The 13,973-nt window shown below is 43.8% G+C and overlaps 1 protein-coding gene across 1 annotated transcript in view; it reads right to left on the bottom strand.

Annotated features, from left to right (window-relative positions):
• Positions 1-13,973, bottom strand: part of PTPN13 (protein tyrosine phosphatase non-receptor type 13) — a 178,612-nt gene that overhangs the window by 20,923 nt on the left and 143,716 nt on the right. The window contains exons 26-34 of the mRNA XM_032224703.1: positions 13,402-13,487; positions 11,110-11,272; positions 9,851-10,065; positions 8,528-8,626; positions 7,635-7,987; positions 6,583-6,757; positions 3,120-3,278; positions 1,721-1,892; positions 1,091-1,301 (exon numbers count right to left, since the gene is read on the bottom strand). Of these exons, the coding sequence (XP_032080594.1) occupies positions 1,091-1,301; positions 1,721-1,892; positions 3,120-3,278; positions 6,583-6,757; positions 7,635-7,987; positions 8,528-8,626; positions 9,851-10,065; positions 11,110-11,272; positions 13,402-13,487 (1,633 nt within the window). The remainder of the gene's footprint in view (positions 1-1,090; positions 1,302-1,720; positions 1,893-3,119; positions 3,279-6,582; positions 6,758-7,634; positions 7,988-8,527; positions 8,627-9,850; positions 10,066-11,109; positions 11,273-13,401; positions 13,488-13,973) is intronic.

Genomic DNA, 13,973 nt, shown 5'->3' with positions numbered 1-13,973 from the left:
GGTAAAGGTAAAGGTTCCCCTCGCAAATATGTGCTAGTCGTTCCCGACTTTAGGGGGCCGTGCTCATCTCCGTTTCAAAGCCAAAGAGCCAGCACTGTCCAAAGACTTATCCGTGGTCATGTGGTCGGCATGACTAAATGCTGAAGGTGCACGGAGTGCTGTTTACCTTCCTGCCAAAGTTTTTTTCTACTATTTTTCCACTTGCATTTTTTACGTGCTTTTGAACTGCTAGGTTGGCAGAAGCTGGGACGAGTAACAGGAGCTCACTCCATTATGTGGTGATAGGGATTCAAACCGCCAAACTGCCGACCTTTCTGATCAACAATGTCAGCATCTTAGTCACCGCGTCCCACGTCACTACCCTACTAGCAGTAAAAATATTTTGAGAAATCCAAGTGATTGTTATTTCTTAACCTTCCCAGCCTTGTAAAGTTTCACCTGATAATTTCCAAGTCTTAAGGCTAAACCATCAGAGGCTTAAAATTTTCCAGGAGTAGCATTGAATTTTATCTATTTCATATTTAAAATGTCATTAATTACTAGAAATATAACCTAAGCACCATTGATTTCCATGGACAGACATTGCTCAGAAGTACAAGAACCCAAATACTTTTTTGGTAGTGAGCAAATTGCATCTTGTCTTGGATCTCCAGAGATATTTAACAGTGAACATGACTTTGGCCAGTGGAGGATAGGAGGGCCTGGCATGCTCTGGTCCATGGGGTCACGAGGACTCAGACATGACTCAACAAACAAACTTCACTTAGTATGATCAGGTCATATTCTGGAATAAAGGCAAGACTGAATCAGACCAATTCAGTGGTAGGTTCCGGATCCCGTTCCAACTGGTACGCTTGGAACGGGCCCGCCGGTGTCTATATGGGCGCGCATGCGTCTTAGCACCTCCACGATGCTCCAGCTGCTCAAGTGAGTGTCGCACAGGTGCCGAAGACTTAAAAGACTGGTAAAGAGCTCGGGCAGGCGGGCGGGCCCTCAGGAGCACCGTACTGGAACGTTATCCGGTGCTCTGGGCGTACCGCCTGCAACCCACCAATGGACCAATTGCACAGGTAAGCATTCCAGGCAATACCTTGTTGCTTTCAGGATCACATTTGGAAGAGCAATTTCCAATGCCCTCTTGGCTTCTTTCAAGCTCATTCCCTGACTGCTGATCCCATTGATATAATGGATGATATCCAGAATATGAAGTGTTCCCTCCATGGCTGCAGCAGACTTGGGGCTGATATCACTAATATATAACACTTGATAAAGACTGTCATGACCACCAGCAAGGGAAATACCTGAAAGAAAGGGAGAAAAACGTAGCTGCAAAGATAGAACTTTAGAAGCAACAAAAGGAGATCCCAAAATCCCAAAGCAGGGGTGAAATGCTGGTTCAGGCAAACCGGCATTTCTGACAATCAGCTGGGTGATGATCAGCTGTGATGCACGATTTATATTAGCTAAAATCGTTGGATTTCCTGCTTTCTAACTAATCTAAATTGCGTGGCACAGCGGATCTCCCCCCCCCCCCAGCTGTTCTACTTATCTTTGCAGACTTGGGAGGCTTCAAAATGTTCCTTTTTTAGCACTGTGCAGGTGTGTCAAAGGTGCACATGCATGAAAAGTGCACATGCGCACACAAAGCACATGCTCGGTAGCAGACTTCAGAGGATGACACCGCTGTCCTCAAAAAAAGCATGATGAAATGTGGGATTACCTAATTCTTCTTGAGAGCAGGTAAGGCTAATGTCAGGCAACATATGAGGAAATATAGGGATCTTAGGCTGTTCCAGAACACGTCCAAGCACCAGCATGACCATCTTTGGAGCAGCTCGGAGATAACTGACCGCATCTGTGTGGCTCATGTTAGTAACATCTATTTCATTAACCTGCAGATGTGAATGTCGAAGAAAGAGAGAGGGAGAGAGAGAGAGATAGAGAGAGAAGAGAAGATGTGGGGCTTATATACATTATTGATTCAACGAAGTCAATAGATATTTGTAAACTATAAAAATGATTGTTAACTAATAAATAAAATGAAGAAAAAAAATAATTGAAACTAAGAAACATTAGTCAAATAGTTCACAGTATTAAAGATACTTGTCGTGTTTTATAACACAAACTTATAGTCATATAGAGAACCAGTTCAGCATAGAAGTCATGGCACAGGTTAGAAACTGGCAGGTCATGAGTTCTACTTCCGCCTGAGGCACAAAGCCAGCATTGGTGACGTTGGGCCAGACACTTTCCTCTAAGCCCCAGGAAGGAGGCAATGGCAAAACCACTTCTGGAAAACATTGCCAAAAAAACAGCAGGAACCTGTCCAGGCAGTCTCCGAGAATCAAGTACGATTGAATGGAAGGGGAAAACATGTCAGGTTCATAAGATACTAGCTGAATAAACAATAATAATCGCCACCACCAGTGAAAGCCATTGCAAAGAACCATTCCAATAGTTCTCAAACAGATATGCACTTCAGAAAAATGCTATCAAACAATAATTTTGAGTTAGTGATGCACAATGTTTGCGTTATAGCTGAACTTTAACCCTGTTCCTTCCTTCCCCAGTCTGTGTCATAAATCACATCCCCAATGAGATCACTCCTAAGCCTGCTGCAGTAATCTGAGATCCGATGTCAGCCGACAGTATGCGTGGAATGCACTCCTCCCCTTCTCCGACTATGACAACATTGCGAGTTGACACCATATTTGCATAACCTAAAGAGCTCTGGTAGCAGCTCGGGACCCCACCTCTGTTTCCTCAGTGGTAAGATACGACGGTACGCCCCGGTACGGGTGTAACGGTACCTGCTGGGAGCACCAGGTACCATTCTGGTACGGTGCTCTGGAGGGCCCACTCGCCCTCTTTACCTGTATTTGAACTGATCAGGGCTTACGCGCATACAGACAGAGCATACGGTGCCTGCGCAATGCTTCGCCGAGCAGCTGGAGCATCGCAGGAGGTAAATACGCTGCGCGTGTGCTGTGCGCGTGCATGTGGTGGACGCCCGGCCCTGTTGCACCATACCAGTTGCACCGGGATCCGGAACCCACCACTGCTCCAAATCCTTTTCTCTTGTACAGATTTTATGTTTTAAATCTGAAAATGTTTCTCACTTTGATTAGACGATCTCCGGGTCGCAATCGCCCATCGCTTTTGGCAGGATCTTGTACTATATCATGGATGTAACAGCCGATATTGTCACTGCCTTTCGTCACCGTGAAGCCAAGGCTACCTTTCTCGGATTTAGTTAGAACTACATGGAGTTCCACTTCCTAAAGAACAAGAGACTTTTATTATATACCAGGGTGAAAAGCACGATGGTGCTGTACATATTTAGCATCTAATGTGCATCTAGCAGGAAAACATAAAAGAGGAGATAATGCAGCTTAGTCAATATCTGCACAGGTGGTTTACATAGAATCTGTATATGGATATAGGAAAACAGCTTATGCCTAGTTATTTTCTTCCAGACTTTAAAAATATATATAAAATGGAAAAGGTACATAAGATGGGAAGTTCAGATCCAAAAATGTTTCTGCTGTTAGTTAAAACATTCTATGTAGCGATTCTAAATCTAACCATAATAAAGTACAGATTCCTCCCTTGCACATATGTGCTAGTCGTTCCCAAATCTAGGGGGCAGTGGTCATCTCCGTTTCAAAGCCGAAGAGCCAGAGCTGTCCGAGAAGATCTTGGTGGTCATGTGGCTGGCATGACTAAATGCTGAAGGCGCATGGAACGTTGTTACCTTCCCACCAAAGGTGGTCCTTATTTTTCTACTTGCATTTTTATATGCTTTCGAACTGCTAGGTTGGCAGAAGCTGGAACAAGTAATGGGAACTCACTCTGTTATGCGGCACTAGGGATTTGAACCGCCGAACTGCTGGCCTTTCTGATAAAAAAGCTCAGCGTTTTGGCCACTGAGCCACCGCGTCCCTAGGGACCAGCAGTGGCTTTTTGGCTTTGAAACAAGAGATGAGCACTGCCCCCTAGAATCGGGATGACTAACACATATGTGCGAGGGGAACCTTTACCTTTACCTGACCATAATAGAAAATGTAAATGCAGGTAGAGTCAAAAACATCATTGATTTAATAAATCTTCCTCCCCAAAGTTTCTCTTAGTTGCATAGTAGCTTCCTTCCTTCTGTTTTTGCAATAGAGTAAAGAGTAAATTAACTTATGCAAAAAAACAAACTCCTTCCATTCAGTATCTATGGAGATTCTCCGTCATCCAGGTCATGGTTGTCCCAAAGGGGCTTTTTCAAAAGGCAACTGGACTTTGTTTTACCTTCAATATAGTTAGCTTCTCATGCAAGAAGCTTCTTTACTTCTTCTTCTTCCATTTAGTAGTATATTAATAGCAAGAAAAGAAATTCCTATCATTCTCTTTCTCCAGTAAATAAAAATAAAACATGGGAAAATCAGTGTTGGGTGTCCTACATTGAATCCGGAAGATAATCATGGATCTTCTATGTTGATTTTGACTTTCCATCCGTCAATGTTAACCTGAAGAACCTACCATGCCCTTCACGTTACTTCTGAGAGGCATTCTACAGAATCTGCTGCTTCAGCAACATCTCAGTCTGTGGTGGTGTTATCCCTTCCAGGCATCTCTCAACCCAAGAGGACAAGTTTTTAAAGATTAAAACTGAAGGCATGCTTCACTTGTACTGTCAAAACAATTATGTTTTAAGGGTTCTTGTGATACTTTTTGAAGATATTCGGTCCTCTATATGGTGAATTTTATAGGCTGGTGTTATATCTACACCAGAAGGTCTGATAAGCCAGCATAATAAATAGCAGTGATGCAGTAGGCAATTATCTTTCTGGATGGGTATCTTGATCCCACAAGAAACATTTGAAGCTTAACCGATTGCTTGTGAACTGACAGCTGTCGTGCAACACAGCCATTTATTTATTAAGAAGAGACTTTATACCTTGTCATCTTTTCAAAAACTCAAGTCAGTGAACATAATTTCTCTTTCACGAAACTTATCCACCCAACAATTGGCTCAAATAATTTTGCAGGAACTAAGGAATGATGCATAATTCAGTATTATGCAATGAACTTCAAGTAGGAGGTGGGGATTTCAGCTGGGCTTCCCCTGTCCTAGTCTACTACTTAAATCACGCTGGCTTTTAGCTTTAACTTTAACAGCTTAACTTTAACTTTAGCTTAACTTTAACAGCACCTTCACATAATTCTGTCTCTCTGATAGAACATATTTTATTCATTTTTTCCTACTTTCTAATATTTACTATTACTGTTTTGCTTGATATCCTATCCTTTTTCCTTCTTCTTTTCCTTGTGTTTTTGTACACATTTAGAGACTTCCATCTTCATACTGCACCATTAGTAACTTTCGGCAGGGAGGGGAAAACCAGCGCAAAGCGTACTTATTTGTAAGTATGCAAATCAGGATGTTAGGGTATTTTCCCAGGGACCAATTCAACAATGAGGTTGGAGACATCAAGCTTCAATTTTCTGCTTGAAAAAATAGATTCTCTTCAAATCAAAAAGAGCTACACTGACATTTGTGAGGATTAAAGGTGAATGAAACTTTATGTTTCCATCTTCATCAGCTTAGCTCCTGACCATTCACTCCATTTCTATTCATTCTACTAAGTTTCTTTTTGACTTTTGTCCTCCATATAAAAGAGTTAACGTTCTTATTACAAGAATATAGAATTCTTTCCTCCCCTATTTCAAATTAACACTGACAAAAAGAGAGCTCATTAGGGAATATCCCACTCATAGTCAAATCAGGTTGATTTTAGAAGCAAAGCAAGGTTGGTACGGTTAACAACTGGATGGAGAACCATCTGGAAACTCCATGGCTATTGGTGTTGTGGCCCACCAGCAGCCAGCAGAGCTGGCAGCAGATTTGGACAGTGAGGAGGTTGGGGAGGAAGATGGGCCAATCTTGGAGTCTGGGGAAGGCTCTGATGAGGGCTCTGTGTCAGAGGTAGAGAGGGGGCCACAGCCGTATGCCAGTATCAGCTGCCTTCAGAGTTAAACATCAGTGACGCAGACAAAGAGCTGGAGCCTGTTCCCAGTGTGTCCATGCGCAGAGTTGCCAGACGAAGGGAACAGCTAAAGAACAGGGGTCGACTTGGGAGTAAGGCCACAGGTGGACAATGAATGGCCGCTCCCAGAGGAAATAAAAGAGGAGCAAAAGGGGAGTGGAGTTTGCAGGAGACAATTAGTTCGCTTCATTGGTTCGTGACTTTCTGAGACTCCTTGCCAAGCTCTCCAAGCCAGATAAGGTCTGTGACTGTAAATCCTCCTTTGAAAGACTTCGCTGGATGTGAATGAGCAGAATTCATAGTAAACTAATAAAAGTTTGGGTTTTTTTTCAGGACAAGGAGTTTGCTTCATGCTCTTGGGAAGCCTCGGTTTGAACAATTGGCCAGATAAGCATTTCTCAATCTTGGCCATTTTAAGATATATGAACTTCAACTCCCAGAATTCCCTAGTCAGCTTTTCAGCTAAGTAACCTGAATTTTGTTGAATTTGTGCAATTTACTCATACCCATACCCACAATCCACAATCAGGAAAAAAGTAGGAATTACTGGTTCATATTCATCTGCGTGCTTTTCAAGGTGATTGAAAAGAGGTGCCAATCTGCCTTGTGGAGATGTGAAGTCAGAGATAGAAGAGTTGAATTTTTCTTCTGCAGAATTAAGCATGACGGTTCTTTGGTTTGCTATGGGTGACAGTTCCATTAACAGAGGTGATGGAGGATTGCTACAAGACAAAAAAAGGGAGGAAAAAGATTATTTCCAGTGTCACTGACAAAAGTTGATATAGTTGCCAGCTCCAGAGGTACGGGGATTTATTAATTGTATTAAATTTTCAGTTTTGAAATGGGGCTTTCAGGACACTCCATCCCAGTTAAGCCACCCTCATTATCTTCATATGGGAGAAAGAGGGCATAATGTTTCCCAGAGGAGTGTGGCGAGGGCAGTTTTCCATTCTATCTCTTATTATTTAGCCCAAAGCAGGGGTCAGCAACTTGTGGCTCTGGAGCCACATGTGGGCTCTTTCAACTCTCTGCTGCGGCTCCCTGTCGCCAGTTGGCACCACAATTTTGAGAGGAGTTTCCAGTTGAGGCGGGGGGGGGGGGAAGCACAGCACGCCAGGAGGAGGATCTATGGCAAGGGGGTGGGTTTTCCGGTCAGCTTCACAATTGATAAGGCTTTCGGTTAAGACAGATAGAGGAAAAAGGGTGTCACGCTAGGAGGAGACTCTATGGTGGGGGAACCGGTCTTCTGGTTGGCTCCAGAATTGAACAGGAAGCTTCTGGCTAGGACCTTTGTGGCTCTGAGTTAAAGGATGCTGACCCCTGCCCAAAGACTTTTCTCTTAGCTCACTGCGTTTGCATTATCAGAAATGAACTGGAGGACAAGTGTATTAGACAAGGGCTAGGAACATTTTGCCAACAACAAACATGCCTCTTGTTACAAAAATGCAATCAAAATTCACTATTTTGATAAATGCACAAAGAAGACACATGCAACTTGCCAGTTGCCTTCAGGAAGTCTGAACGGTCTCAGAATCACACAACTGAACAAATGAAACACAAGCAAAACCACATGCCATGAAGTCAACCAATGTAACATGCCTGTTCTCCATGTCTTGCTTCCTAGATGACTCGTGGGGAGAGCAAAACGCTGCGTGGATCGCTTCCTTTTGCTTGCTGGACGTCTCATAAGGACTAGGTGCTTGAGGTGCTGGTTGGCTTGGGGTTTGATACAAAGCAGAATTCCACCTTGGGGTGGCTGGGTTTGTGGTGGGTTCCTCCCCGCCGCTCCCGCTGCTGTCACTGTAGCTGTCTCTCCGAGAAGGGGACCTGATCTTCTTGCTCTGGTCAAGGGCTTCGTTTTCATCAGAGCTATCATCTTGCTCTCCATTAGGGAGAGGCAGGTTTTCTTTGCCCGCTTTGGGGAATATTTGTGGTGGGGAATGGATGGGGGTCTAGAATAAGCGTAAGAAAATAATTGTTTGACAAAATGGCAAATGATCCCCAAAAGGTTGTCAGAATATAAGAAGGACTTATAGAAGGACTAGGGGAGACATGTTATCAGTGTTCCAATATCTCAGGGGTTGCCACAAAGAAGAGGGAGTCAAGCTATTCTCCAAGGCACCTGAGGGTAGAACAAGAAGCAATAGGTGGAAACTAATCAAGGAGAGGAGCAACTTAGAACTGAGGAGAAATTTCCTGACAGTTAGAACAATTAATCAGTGAAACAGCTTGTCTCCAGAGGTTGTGAATGCCCCAACACTGGAAGTCTTTAAGAAGTTGTTGGATAGCCATTTGTCTGGAACGGTATAGGGTTTCCTGCCTAGGCAGGGGGTTGGACTAGAAGACCTCCAAGGTCCCTTTCAACTCTGCTATTGTATTGTATAATATTCATGAACTATTATATTTTTGGGGTGATCCTGTAAAGGTTAAATCTTTGGAAACCGTCTTGACCCTATTTTCACAAAAAGCCAAGTATACTTCTTAATTCTTACCAATAACGTAGGATCAATCTCCGGTAATATTCCAGGAAGTGGTCTGCAGAGGAGAAGAGTGACTTCGGGAGATGTTCCCCTGAGAGCTGAGATGACTTCCTGAAGGGCAAAACATGATTCATAAGCTACATTTGGCACCTGCCTGCAGCAAATAGGGTAACACTTAACGAAGGGAGGAAGAATCTTTTGGGGCTGAAGGCCACACTTGAACATTGACTGAACCACACATACGTCAAGGACTGATTTCAAGACACAGTAGAAGGTTTGCAATAGCGGCAAATATCTGTTAGCTCAGTTGTAGGATGAGGGTGAAGGTTTATTCTTCAAGCTTGTGGTTTCCAAATATTTTGTTACCCAGGCTGTTCTTGTGTTTATAAGGTCTTCGTGTGTGGTCACCTCTCAATGACCCTCACCTGATGTAACCTCCCCATCACAAGACCCCCACTGATGATTCACACCTAACCTGATCCATCGCAAGACCTATCACAAGACCCTCACTTGACACCCCCCCACCTGACCAATTACAAAACCTACTGACCACACAAAGTCCTTATAAATGGAAGGACATCCCCTAAACTCTGCTGAAGATGTTACCTACCCTGACAATGAAATGTTTGGAAACCAATCCACAAGCTCAGAGAATGAACCTTCACCTTCTGTTGTGGCTTGCCAGAGGCAAGCAGAGCTAGCAGCAGAGTCGGACAGTGAGGAGGTTGGGGAGGAACATGGGCCAGTCCTGGAGGCTGGAGAAGGCTCTGATGAGTGCTCTGCGTTGGAGGCAGAGTTGGGGCCAAGACCGTCTGGCAGTTCTCAGCTGCCTACGGAGCTAAACAGCAGTGAGGCAGAGGAACAGCTGGAGCCTGTTCCCAGTGTGCGCATGCGCAGAGCTGCCAGAAGAAAAGAACAGCTCAGGAATCAGGGTCGACTTGGGAGTAAAGCCATAGGTGGACGGTGAATGGCCCCTCCCATAGGAAATAAAAGAGGAGCGAAAGGGCATTGGGCTTTTTCCGGAAACAATTCATTCATTCGTTTGTTCATTGGTTTCAGGAGTGTGAAGAGCTATCCGTGAATCTGAGACTCTGTACCAAGTCTTTCCTTGCACAGCACTGCGTTTGGAAAATATTTGCATGGCACCTTTCCAAGCTAGATAAGGTCAGTGGTCATAAATTCACCTTTGAAAGACTGTTTGCCAGGCCTTTGCTGAAGGTGAATGAGAGGAATTCACATTCGTTTAATAAAAGGGGTTATGTTGGGACCAGGAATCTGCTTCGTGCTTTTTGGAGAAGCCTAGGTCAGAACACCTTTAGGGTAGAAGGCACTAACCTGCTGAGATAATCCTTTTAGAGAAGAACCATTGACTTTCATGATGACATCTCCGACTTCAATCTGCCCACTCTCTGCAGCTGGTTGTCCCGGAAAGAGCTTTTTCACCCTGACTATACTGGAACCCGGCTGTTCTGGGGAGACGCTATCTTCACGGCAGAAACTGAAGCCTAGGCCAGAACTGTTTTTCACGAGTTTCACTTCAAATGTATTGTCTGAAAAGGAAATGAACCATGTTACTGCACAACTGAAGATGCTGACAGTTCAATCTGTACACGCTCATCCTACGCCTTGAATCTGAATAAGCTAAAGTGTATCTGTAACAATCAGAAAGCTGAACATTGTTTGGTATGTAACCTAGGATGTTGTAGTTGCTGCAACAGTATGAAAACAGTATGAAAACTGTACGAAAACAGTACGAAAACAGTATGAAACAGTATAACACACTTGGAGAATGAGATCCATCTGAAAATAGTGTTAGGATTCCAGGACAGATAAAAAAAATGCAGGAACCAAGAAGTAGTTTATAGATGTTCAGTGAAAAATAGATTATGACTATTGTGGTTTGAAGCATTGTTTAACTTGTTTTTAGGCCATTCTTTTTTTCCCCAGGGGAGCGGGCTTGAGTAGCACCTTTCCAATAAAAGCAATAATGTTTAAAACAATAAATGCAAACATCTATTTATTTATTTAACCAAGTTCAATTTGAAGAGGGCAGGCTGGCGATAGAATTAGACAATCTGGTTCTGCAATAGGGATGTAGAGTGTAAATATGAAACAAGAATGAAGGCCAATATATGTGTCCCAGAATAACGTTGCAGGATCGGGACTGACCCAGATTCGATCCTGCAAAAATGAAACACGATGAGTATTACAAAAACAGAGCGTACTTTTTTGTAGTTAAGCAAGAAGGAGCGAGAAGCAAAAAGGTACACCTTTAATAGAAAAATAAAAAGGGAAGAGGAATTGATAAGCAAAGCACTATTTTTCTGAAATGCAGACCAATCGAATAAAGACGGTTCTACGATGTCTCTTGTACAGCTTTTCTGCTCTTATTGTCTGATATTCTAAAACTAAAGATCGGACGCATACCTAGTCTTATTTGGTTTCGTAGGTTTTATTCAATAAACTGCAAACAGAGTTTGTACAGCAGAGCGAAACAAACCACATTATGACATACTAGACTTTATGGCTCTAACCAAACCTTATTTCTTATCTCTCCTTTTTAAGGCTTCAGTTGTATTTGGACAGAATCTCACCATCAGTGACAAAGTTGTATTCTCTGGCACTTGAAGTCTTCTTCACAGGCTTCTCCAAGAGCGCACTATGGCCGGGTTCGTTTGTAGGTGTGCACTGCAATGTTGTGGGAGCATGGACTCTGGAGGCTGGAGGCTGGCCCTTTTCTAGAACTAGATGGACCTCCTACAGAGGGAAACACAATTGACTTGAGCTTTAATCATCAGACCGCACTTAGGTGTGATGGCCGACCTACAGAATTAATTGAAGATGGATTAATACCACTTTATAATGCCTTGGTAAGGCCACACTTGGAATACTGCATTCAGTTTTGGTCCCCACGATGTAGAAAAGTTGTGGAGACTCTAGAAAGAGTGCAGAGAAGAGCAACGAAGATGATTAGGGGACTGGAGACTAAAACATATGAAGAACGGTTGCAGGAACTGGGTATGTCTAGTTTAAGAGAAAGAAGGACTAGGGGAGACATGATAGCAGTCCTCCAATATCTCAGGGGTTGCCACATAGAAGAGGGAGTCAAGCTATTCTCCAAAGCACCTGAGGGTAGAACAAGAAGCAATGGGTGGAAACTAATCAAGGAGAGAAGCAACTTAGAACTGAGGAGAAATTTCCTGACAGTTAGAACAATTAATCAGTGGAACAGAAGTTGCCTCCAGAGATTGTGAATGCCCCAACACTGGAAGTCTTTAAGAAGATGTTGGATAGCCATCTGTCTGAAACGGTATAGGGTTTCCTGCCTAGGCAGGGGGTTGGACTAGAAGACCTCCAAGGTCCCTTTCAACTCTGCTATTGTATTATTGTATTGTATTACATAGTGAGGACATTTGAGATTCTCTCCATTTGTTCCATAATTCCAAACAACAGAAAAACCTCTCATTGGCTACTTCAGCTGACTGTAGTTCTGCAGTTCGGCTGTTCAAATCTCACCGGCTCAAGGTTGACTCAGCCTTCCATCCTTACGAGGTGGGTAAAATGAGGACCTGGATTGTTGGGGACGATATGCTGAGTCTGTAAACCGCTTAGAGAGGGCTGAAAGCCCTATGAAGCGGTATATAAGTCTAACTGCTATTGCTATTACCAGAAGAGGTAAAAAGTGATGAAGGGTTTCATTACAGATAGCCATCAACTTACAATCATTTGCTTAGCGCTGATTGAAAAAAAGCAGCCCTGAAAAAAGTGATCTATGACTTAGTCCTCGCACCAATGACCATGGTAGCATCTCCATGGTCACAAGATCAAAATTTGGTTGGCATATATTTACAATAGTTGCACTGTTCGGGGATCATGTGATCACCATTGTCAACACTTCTCAGCCAGCTTCCAACAAGCAAAGTTAATGGGGGGAAGCTAGATTTGCTTAATGTCCAAATGGATTCACTTAACAACCGTGGCAAAATGGTTGTAAATCCAGATGCAACTCACTTAACAACCACCTGTCTTAGCAATGGAAATTCTGCTCCCAATTGTGGTCATAAATCAAGGACTGCTTGTGTACAGTTCTGGAGAGGACGACCTAAAAACACCAAAGTTAAGGAAGGCTTCAGTCCGATGGCTGATTCAATTGATCCACTCTTTGAATCAAACTGGTAAATCAATGGGAATCTCTGAATTATCAGCCTAGCCTTTGTGCTCATACACAGATATATTTTTAAATAGAATTGCCTTTTCAAGGGGAACAATTAGAGTAGTGATGGTTAACCTTTTCGGTGCCAAGTGCCTAAAGCAGGCATGTGCATGAAAGCAGGCATGCACCCCCACCCCCACGCATGCGCCCTGCCTCCCCATGCCCTGTTTTTGCTTTCACGCTGGTGCAGAAGGCTTTCCAGGCCCAAAATGGGGCACGGGCAGCCCTCGCGCAACTTCCCTGTGCCCCATTTTGCCTTCCAGGTTGGTCCGAGTGGCAGAAATGGAGGAGAACAGTAAGGGCATGCTGGGCGTAGGGGAACCTCCCGAGGTCGGGAGGGCACGGGTAGCATAAATGGAGTAGAAAGGTGGGGCGCACGGGGGGGGCACACGGGGGGGGGGGACCTGCGCAGATCGGGGAAGGCGCTGCCCCCTGCGTATGTGTGGCAGAGACGGGCACATGCGCGGTGGAGCTGGCCTGGGGCGACAGCTGGAGTGCCCTCAGAGAGGGCTCTGCGTGCTACTTGTGGCACAGGTGCCATAGGTTCGTCATCATGGAACTAGAGTAAGCACTGCTGATATGACTGAGGATAAGTTTCAATATGGTTTCTTGTTCCTTCCCGGGATTATAATAACGTAAAGTGCCCAAAGTCAAGATGACTGTCATTTCCTACCTGGCCAGTGTTTCTCATGATTTCCACAGCCTGTTTATGTGTTGCTCCTTCCAATGTGATCCCATTAACAGAAAGCACTCGGTCACCTAATAGCCAATAAGAGATATTTATAACAACAAAGAGAAGCAAACAGAATAGGTCTGCCACAATCTTTTATTTAACTCAATAGCCATTCATTTGAGCAAGACATTTACAGATCAAGAAGTACTTCTGAACCCTCATAACCAAAGCTGGACTGCAACACTTCAGAATCACCACTAGAGAGCAGCAAAGGTAGGCAGAAAACAGAAAACCTCACTGCTTTGCTGCTATCTAGTGTTCAACCAAATATATGCAGGCCAAATTTGGCAGCCATCCTTACAAGCAGACATTTGGATTTTTTGGATTTTATTAAACATTTATATGCCGCCCTTTTCCCTGAGGGGACTCAGGGCGGCTTACAACAATGGAGGGAAGGGAGTGCAAGACAAGACTTAAAAAGAAAAAGAAACGTGAATAAAAGAAATTAACCATAAAAACACAACATTCACTCAACATTCGGGCGGGGTGAGAGTAATCCTATCCCCAGGCCT

The sequence above is a fragment of the Thamnophis elegans genome, chromosome 9 (genome assembly GCF_009769535.1).
Source record: "Thamnophis elegans isolate rThaEle1 chromosome 9, rThaEle1.pri, whole genome shotgun sequence".
Lineage (NCBI taxonomy): Eukaryota > Metazoa > Chordata > Lepidosauria > Squamata > Colubridae > Thamnophis > Thamnophis elegans.
Note: the sequence above shows the minus strand (reverse complement) of the source record. Positions and strands in the feature narration are given on the sequence as shown.